We start from the raw sequence: 9912 nt of genomic DNA, 5'->3' as shown, positions 1-9912 counted from the left end.
GCTCAAGTATCATCTAAAGAGAGCACAGCAATGAATGTTGGCTCAAGCCAACAAGTACATGTCCGATAGGCAATTCAAAGAGGGAGAATGAGTCTATCTCAAAATCCAGCCATATAGGCAAATCTCCATGTCAGGAAAGCCTTTTTCCAAGCTATCTGCTAGGTACTATGGACCTTATCAAATCCTACAAAGGGTAGGACCTATAGCTTATAAGCTTTCACTCCCACCTCAACTCCTCCTACACCCTACCTTCCATGTATCTCAACTTAAGCTTTGCTATAAACTATCAGGCACTATTTCTCACCCACCAATCATAGACCTCTCAAGTCCTTATTGTCCTCTACCTGAGAAAATCTTAGAAAGAAGAATGATTCAAAAGGAAAACAAGGATGTGGCCCAAGTCCTAATACAATGGAAGCAGGTACCTATTGAGTGTGCCACCTGGGAAGACTATCGAGCTCTGAAAATACGTTTCTCAGCTTTCCTTCCTTGAGGATAAGGAAGATGTTAAGGAGGGGAAACTGATGCAAATTTGGAATCTGCAGCTAATCTGGGTTGTACAAGGAGCTTGCGTCGTGGTACTTAGCAGTTAAATTAGTTAAGAGGGTCTTGTAGGTGAAGTTTTGAGTATGAACAATTGAGCCCTGTATTTATTTAAATGCAAGTTTTGGTAAAGACATATTGACCCCGTTACTTGTTAATTATAGGATCTTGGGGTCCATTAGGATTAGTTAAACTGTTTTGTCTTTTAGCTAGTAGTAGAGTATATATCCTCTGTAATTGAATGTTGAAATCATATATGAGAATATCCCTGTTTTACTTTCTTCTTCTCTTTCTTAGTTAGCTGTAGATTTAGCCCTAAAAACTAGCTGCCGCATCACTTATGTTATATATAAAAAAAGTCATCAGTAGTTTTTTCTACCCATTTTTGTGTCTTGAGTCCAAAAATGCTATCATTTTGGTTCCGGACTCTCTAAAAACGCCATTGGTGAGTTATTCTTTTTTTTTTGTTTTTTTTGTTTTTGTCTTTCCCTTGTAAATGTTTGGCATTCGCTTCTGAGGTACCATTTCACTTCTTCCTTACTGGTCGATTTCGACCTTTCGTATCCAAGGTTGATACGTTCTCCTTGGCATCCCTTCACCTTCTTTCGGTTCAACTAGATTGGGGCTGTGACGATTCAACTAGCTGTACAGATTCAAAAAAATTCCTATATATACATTAAACCCTACAACAGTACCCTCCAACCCAAATCCCCAAGCATGGCGATGAGCAGTGTTGAGAAACTACCCGAAGAGATCATATTTGACATAATTACCCGGCTGCCTGCAAAGTCCGTAGGTCAATTCAGGTGCGTATCAAAGCACTGGTGCAATTTTCTTTCAGACCCGCAATTCATCAAAGCTCACCTCAATTTTCATGCCCACCAACATGAAGAAAAACTCATTTGTATTCCTGGTTCTCAGGCTCTTCATGCTATCACTTTTAACCACGACCCCCAAAATAGAATCAATCCCATTTCAAGAAAACTTAATTTTCAGGGGCTCGCTGACAACTGGAAAAGAGTTGTTGGCTCATGTAATGGCTTGGTCTTGGTGCTGAATGAGGAAGATATTCCATTTTAAATCAATCCGACAACCTTAGAGTATCGTAGAATTCCAACCTCTCCTCTGGCTCTTCCTAAGTCTGGTGCCTCTAGCACGTATGCTCTAGGCTATGATTCTGTTAGTGACGATTATAAGGTGGTTACTCTTTCTTATTATAAGAATGATATATCCTGTACTTTTGTAGATGTTTACTCTGTGAGAATGTGTTCATGGAGGCGACTTGAGAGCTTATGTACTGATGGTGCAATTCCTAGGCACGGTTTTGCGGTTTTGGTAAATGGGGCTTTGCATTGGTTGGCTGGCAAATCTTTTGCATCTGCAATTGTTGCTTTTGGTTTAAGTGATGAGAAATTCTTTGAGGTGCCAATGCCTATTGATGACAATCATTATCCGTGTCATGATTTTGTGGGTCTTAGAGGGTGCCTTTGTCAGGTGGCTAATGTTAAACTAATAGCAAACAAAGTCGATGTTTGGATCATGAAAGAATATGGGGTTGCAGAGTCTTGGACCAAATTTAGTGTTACAAGACAAAATTTAGCTTTCACTCCGTTGTGCTTAATAAGTGATGATGATATTGTATTTGATGTGTGTGGAGAAAAGAAGTTGATTGTCTACAATAAGAAAGAGGAACAGTGGAGAGATTTGAATGTTGATGGAATAATTGCTAAGTTTGCAAGGATTAGAACTTTCACGGAGAGTCTTGTCTCTCCTATGTTTGGCCTTGATGCAATATTCTGAGATGATGTTATACTCAGGTATTACATCATATTTTCATAATTTCTTATTCATTTTTAGTTTATGTTTTTTTATTAGGTCCTCATATTTGCTTCAATAAAATAAACTCATATTTTATGAAAGGTAACTCTTTTGTTCTCATAGAGTTGTGTGACCGGTAATTCTCTCGTCCTCATAGAGTTTGTGATGGTAATTCTTCAATCCTGAAGAAGATATATTGCATTTCATGAAAAGGGAAAAACTGGGATTCGTCGCTTGCATTAATTCAACATCATAAAATGCTAGTGCTTTAAGGGAAAAATAGTTACATTTTGAGCATACACTGTCTTGAAAAGAGTAGTTTGCAGACCTTTTGACTCTTCTTTGACTCATGAGCTAACCTCACAATGAACTAATGTAGTATTGTGGCCACTTCTGTGCATACTGTTTTGAAGCAATCTGATGGTAGAAGTCTTATCTAGCTTCTCTATATACATAGATAACATTTCGTAAATTAAAACAAAAGAACAGAAAATTAAAAATACAAAAAAAAAAAAAAAAAAAATTGGGGCAACTAAGTAAATTTCTAGATAAGTTGGGTTGAGATTCTTTATTTTGAGTGAGTTTCATGGGTTGTATTTGGGCTGTTAAATGGGTCAGAATAGACTATAAAAAATAATGGGTTAACTTGGGCTCAATCCAAATTGACCCATGAGCTAAAATGTTTGTAGCCCAACCCATTAATCTCTGGGCTAGTTGGGCAGGTTAGATGGGTTTGGGCTCAAATTGTCACCCCTAGATAGGATGGTTTATCACTGATTGTCTTGTTTTCCTGCAAATTATTCAAAAGCCACTCTATTTTGTTTGCATAGCAAAACTGTGGTTGCAACCTTGACAAATAACAGTTTCAACAGTATTATGAACGCTGTACCTTTAGCCAAATCCGTTACTTATAATGAATGTTGCTGGTTTTCATATTTATTCTTCTGAGGTTGCTATCATGTTACAACATGTAATCTACAGACGTGTTGAGGGTACATGTTAGCCTATGCATTTGTCTGTTAAGTGTAATGCAGCATAACATCCATTTGACACTTGGTCTATGCCTTACGCAGGGATGGATATATCTGCTTCTATGGAATTGATTGTTAGAGAACTTGGACAGACTCATTGAGGCCTGGATTTCAATATATTTTTAGTTCCAAGACTGTTGCTCTTTAATTATGATGTTATAAAATGGATACTATTTAAGATCTTAAAAAAGATTACTATCGTAGAAGTAGAGTTTTTGAAATAGATTTGCATTTATGATTTGTATACTGTTTAGTATACAAAGGATAGCTCTGTAGCACCGTCAGGAGAATACTAGTTGATTATTCACATATCAGTTGTGTTTCTCAAATCAGATGAATTGATGCTCTTAGTAACTATGGTTTTGGTGGTGAATGACTAAGATTTTACCTTAGCATTTAAGCAAATTCCTCCCACTATGGGGATTGACCAAGTTGCTAGTTTTACTATTTCATGGAAAAAAGGGTATGATCCTATTACTGATGATTACAAGGATTTTATGATTTCGTATGACATATACAACGAACATGAAGCGGATATTACACACACTTCCATTGATATTACTCTTCAAAAATGGATTCTTGGAGTTGGCTTGAGGGTTCTTGATATGATCATGTTGGTATCTATAGTTCAGGAGCAATACAACACAGCTCAAGGGCTTCAATGGCAGCTCAGGGATAATGCAGAAACTAAGCAACAAGCCTGTGACAAATGAACAAAACATAGCATATGGTATATATTGATATTGCACTGTGAAGAGTACACTTTCTTATCCATACAATTGAAACTCACCTCACTGCTGCTACTGTAAGCTTCTAACATGTGCTGCCATTGCTAATTTTCTCATTATCCGCTTTCCTAAGAACTAAGCAGCATATAATTTTCTTACATGCACCCCTGGTCCCAGAGACCAGTCCCCACATTTGTGCTACATTCTCCTGTAACTTGCATGCCAAAAGATACCCCTTGAAAACCACCAAATAGGACCATAAACTTCTTTCTAAGCCAAGTGGATAGTTATTCTCTCATCAAAATAGACTGTAATTGAGGTGAACCAACTATGCTATAGTTGGAAAAAGATTCTCAACTTACTAACATTACATAAATGAAACAGAATGCATGATAATACTTTCAGAACCTAGAGGTCAAAATTAGATAACATGTTATCTATGTGCAACTAACAAAGTGGAACAGAGCCCATCGGCGTGCTTCTATCACTTCCCCAAAGAAATGCAGTAGGGCCTGAGTTCTATTAGCTCGATGAAACCACCAATCAATCAATTACATGCACCTTAATCCAGAGTTCCAGACTAGCTGGACTATATGAACTCTCTGTATCCAGTCCCCGCCCTGTTTGCACGGTTTCATCCGTTTCTCAAGCTCAATAAAACTATATAAGAACAAAAAGCAAAAGGCTAAAACTAAAAAAAAAGAAAAACATGGTATCTTGTTCTTAAAAGTGTACAAGATAGCTACTACACCAACACAAATCTTTTGAATAATACTATTCAAATCTAGGTGAATATTCTCATAGCAAGATTTCAAATACCATCCAGTAGGCTATTATAGATATCTAAGCTTCACATTTCCAACAGGGACATTGAGTTGGAATCATCCAAATGAATCTTACTGACAGATACTTTTCAAACTGTGAAACCTCTAATAAATTTCTCAATAATTTGTAAAATACCTTTACTAATAGAGGAACCCTGCATGAAGTCCTCGTAAGTTGGGCATGTCAACTTTGGCTGCCTGACTTTGCTCTTGTTTGATAGGATATGCAGAGTGCACTAAATTAGCAGCATAATTACTTCTCCAAGAAAAAGAAAAATTAAGATTAGCAGCATATGAGGCACTCATTAACTAAATTTGGACAGAATAGTGTTAACAAGGGACACATCTGATTCTTTGATATGGATGGCTAACAACAACAACAACCCAGTAAAATCCCACTAACCAGGTCGTGAGGCTTTCCCAATAAATGTTTTCTATTTATATTCTTGTCTCTTAGAAAGAGCGGCTAAACGATCGGACCAGAGAGGATAGCTTGACCGCCTTGTCCGTGTTTGAAACACAAGCGAGAGACATATCGGCCTATATTCCCACCAATGTGATCTCCGAACAGATACACACTAACCCACCTGAAATAAGGTAAAAGCCTTCTTTCCAACCCTTTATATGAGACTCTTAGCTGATTAGCTATCTAAAGCAGTAGAGGAAGGAAGCAACAATGGTCCTGGAAGCTGTTGTGGAGAACTTATGCCCCAAAAAAGTGGCTATGTTTGGATGGCTAGCAATTAATGAAGCTTGCCTTACACAACAAAATCTTTAAAGGAGGGGAATGCAGTGTGTGATATTTTTGCAAAGAAAATTGGGAGATTACCGGTCACCTTCTTCTACATTACAGATTTATATGGCAGATCTAGTGCATGCTCCTCAATCTATTTGGAGCAGTAAGGGTGATTCTAGGAAATTTGAAAGAAGCAGTTCAAAGCTGGAATGGTCAGAGGATTGGGGGTGGGGGGAGGGGGAGGGGGGAGGTGCGTGGGGGGGGGGGAGGGATCGCAGAATACCCTATGGATAAGATACCTCCATGCATATTTTGGACAGCTTGAATAGAAGGAAGTCATAGGAATTTTGAGGATAGGTTCCAGTCCTTATTTTTATGAAGTCTATTTGTCTACAGAACTTAAATTCTTGGTGTAAAAGGAAACCTGTAGGAAATAGAAGATATATTGGAATTCATGAATTCCTTATGTACTTGAGGGGATGAATACATAACACTTTTGGTAACATGATAGGTACCAACTTGGTCCTATTGACATCAATAAATTTACTTTTCACCAATCAAAAAAATATCTCCAGTACTACCTTCACTCTTCTTAGAAACACATTTGTGCAGCAATAAGAATCCATCCTTTAGCAGCGTCCGGTAAAAAATGAGAATAGCAAAGATTATAACCTCAAAGAAGGAAGAATGCACCAAACCAGATGCCTCCAAATCACAACGGCAACCAAAAATGAACAAGGAGAACATACAATATGAATTCAATTATGCCTCCCATTGAAATTTATATAACTTAAAAAGATTATGTCACAAGAACACTATGACAAATGAAGGAATACAATAACCAGTGTTCTAACACAGGCGTAAATAACAAGTACATCGTGGCACATATCGTGAATAAGTGGTACAAAAATTTAAGGTAAAAGCGCATCCTAATCTTGACTTTAATGCATCCCTTTCTTGTGCATTCAAGAAGATGACGGTACCTTGACAGCTTTAAACGGTGGGTGAAGTAAACCAAGTTCATCGTTCACTTCAAGCGGATTGCTTGTTTCGTTCCGTGTTCTCTTAACTCTCCTACTACCAAGAGATTTATGAGTGAATCCATACATCTGAAGGATCTGGTTGTCGCCAAAGTTGAAAGCACGATCCATTTGCTTCAAACACCTCTCTACCGAATAATCTCCAAACTTTGCACAAGGCTTGCAACCCACAAAGTGAGTAACAAGGGGCCACCTATGGTCACCAAGACCCGGGTGGTAATTCTCAATCATCTCTTCATATTTATCCACCAAAATACCCCAGTAACCGTGCAAGTAATAAGCACTCTCGAGATACACCTTATCACCCCATTTCTCCTTCTGAGTAGCCAATATATATACCATTGCAGACTGATCATCAGCTTCGAAAACTGGTCTACCTTTAAGCTCCCTAGTAAGAACCGCCCCGGCTTCATCCCTAATCTTTCCCTTTGGTCCCATAGGTGCCAAAGTATCAAGCAAATCTAAAGCCCATTGAGTATTCCTCAATAAGAAACTACCAGTATTCAAGCCAATCCAATTCTTCTCATTATAAACCATATCATTCCATCCATGCATAACAAGATCAACATCTTTATACCTTTCCCAAGGCAGCTCAAAAGCCATATCAGTAAACATAGCATCACTATCCATCCACCAAATAAACTCAACCTCAGGATGTGAAAGCAAAATCTTCCTAAGCAAAGGCAATTTAGCCCAAAAACCAGACATTTCAGCATCAAGCAAAGCCATATTGTAAAAAATCTCAATCCCATGAAGCCTACAATAATCAATCTTGTTCTTTATTGACTTCAACAAGTAATGATCACCAATTGGATTTTCACATGGTTTAGGTGATGAACCAGTAACCAACAAAACCCTAGGCTTATTTGGTCCTACAAAATTAGGAAAATTAAGATTCTTTTTCAACCACTCAGCTCTTTGCTCATCCCAATCTGATATTTTAGGACCAAGATTATAAGGTTCATTTGGATCTCTCTTAAACTCAGGTTCACCATCATCTTCATCAACTAAAATTTTCTTTAAATCAAAAGTAGCATAATTATTACTATCTGATGATGTAGCAGTAGCACCACCACCACCCTCAGTTGCAGTATCTACCTGTTGTGCTTCCTCAAGAACGCGTCTGGGCTCCACGCGCTTTCGAACATAGCTAAATGTGTCACGAATTTCCTTCAAATCTTGACCAGGTGTACCAAATTTTCCAGCACCCAAATTGCCTCTAAGGACAACAATGGTAAGAAACAAACATAAAAATGTAAGCTTTCCATTTCTTACAATTCTCCTTACTTGCCATGCTCTACGAGCACTCAAGAACCGATCTAACATTTTATTTTTCTTAAATACCCAGAAGCTGAAATGGAATAAAAATCAAATCTTGATGGGGAAAAGGGGATAAAAATCAAATCTTGGAAAGTTTTTACTAGGAAATTGATACAGAAATGGAAAGTTTGGTTCTTGATTTCATTTGGGTAATGAAATTTTGGGAAATTGGGTGTTTAAAAATGGAGATTTAGACAAGATCTGAGGTGGGTTTATGAGGAAAAGAAGGTGTCGGTGGATGTAAGAAAAATAGAGATGGAGATGAAAAAAATGAGAGGAAAGAATGTACTGTATGCTTTATGATTCCGACAAGATTTAAAATATTTTATTTAAGTTAAATTATTTTAATCATTTAATGAAATGATTTATTAATTAATTACAGTCTGGATGATACTACGCGTAGTGGGAGAGTAGTGCTGTGTTGTTTCCTTTTTTCCATTTTATTTTCCAATTTTAGTCTTCGGCAGGTAGACAGCAAGTTCTAGTGAAAGGTCCACATATACATGTGTACGTAATAATATATTTTACTTTCCAAGCTTATGACATATTGCCATTATAAGCTCTGCATTAATACTAGTATTGTTTGTGAAGATTATATGAGCAAAACAAAGTTTTATATCGAACATTGAATAAGTAAAACAATCTTTTATATAGAGATTAATAAGTTTTTATTCCAAATTAATCGACCTTCACTTTTTTAGCTTATAGAAATGCATGTCTAAACTGTTTAGATCATATACACTTATTACGTGTAACACGATTTAATTACACAATTAAAAGCATTACGGGCTAGGAAAAAATTTAAGTGATTTAGCTTTGTAAAAATAAATTGATGGTTCAATATAATTAGTTCTTACTCCTTTATTAATTTCGAGAAATTATACGAGAATTACTTATTGACATGCATATAATCTTTTCTGGGTATATTGTAGATGAATTTGTCTTGATTTTATTGATAAATTCTTATGATTTGATTTATGTATCTTGTAGAAGAGTATCGTAAGATGCTTCTAAGTAATTTTTCTAAGCTAGTTTAATTTGCACCATGCATGTATAATATTTTAATCAGTAGAGATTGTGATTTTTTTTTTTTTTATGTTCTTATGAAAGGTTGCTAATCATGATCTAAATAATTTTTATTTCCATTAATGCTTTACATGAATTTTATTTTTAGTAAGTTGGAGTTCGACTAAGTTATATGATTCTCAGTCTACAAATTATTCCTTTAAGACTGTCTAAATTAAGTATTATTTTTTGTAGTACCAAGAGGGGCGGATGCAGTGTTTGTATCTACGGGTTCAATTGAACTCATAACTTTCGATGCGGAATAAAAATTTATATGTAAAAATTCAATAAAATTACAAAAAAAGTAGATTTGGAGCCATAACTTTAAAAATATAATGGGTTCAATACTAAAAATTATAAAATTGAATCCATAGAATTTAAATCCTGGATCCGCATGTGAGTACTAAGAGTTTTTCACATCTTTATACTGACATAAGATTAAACAACTATTATTGTTTGTTGGATCATAAAGCAAATGTACATAACATTGATATATGAGGAGCTTATTGATTGTAAAAGTTAACTCGCACTGAGTATTTTATACTAAATTATATTAAATTTATTTTAATTAAGTAATATAGTAAAGTAAAAATATATTCTAACTAATTATGATTAAGTAAAAAATATATGTTCAAACACACGTTATACTTGGCCCACGAATTAGGGGAGACCCACATGGATTAGACTTGATTCGGGTAATCGGATCTAGTGGATCTACGCCGTCTGTTATATTACACATGCATCACAGCCATGTTAACATGACACTGTCTACCGAATATTCTAAAGATTCGGGGCAGCATTAGTAAT

The 9912-nt window shown here is 36.1% G+C and overlaps 1 protein-coding gene across 1 annotated transcript; it reads right to left on the bottom strand.

The window, feature by feature from the left end:
* Positions 1-6433: 6433 nt before the first annotated feature.
* On the bottom strand, positions 6434-8342 carry LOC104229606 (xyloglucan 6-xylosyltransferase 2-like). Its single transcript, XM_009782266.2, has one exon. It carries the CDS (start codon positions 8044-8046, stop codon positions 6646-6648), a length of 1401 nt encoding a protein of 466 aa, XP_009780568.1. The 5' UTR covers positions 8047-8342; the 3' UTR covers positions 6434-6645.
* Between the last annotated feature and the right edge of the window lie 1570 nt (positions 8343-9912).

This window comes from Nicotiana sylvestris, chromosome 1, assembly GCF_000393655.2.
Source record: "Nicotiana sylvestris chromosome 1, ASM39365v2, whole genome shotgun sequence".
In the NCBI taxonomy this organism is placed as follows: domain Eukaryota; kingdom Viridiplantae; phylum Streptophyta; class Magnoliopsida; order Solanales; family Solanaceae; genus Nicotiana; species Nicotiana sylvestris.
This window is presented reverse-complemented; position numbering and strand designations above follow the sequence as displayed.

Excerpts from the sequence above, each read along its gene's own strand:
- LOC104229606 (XM_009782266.2), bottom strand. The coding sequence starts at position 8,046 with ATGTTAGATCGGTTCTTGAGTGCTCGTAGAGCATGGCAAGTAAGGAGA.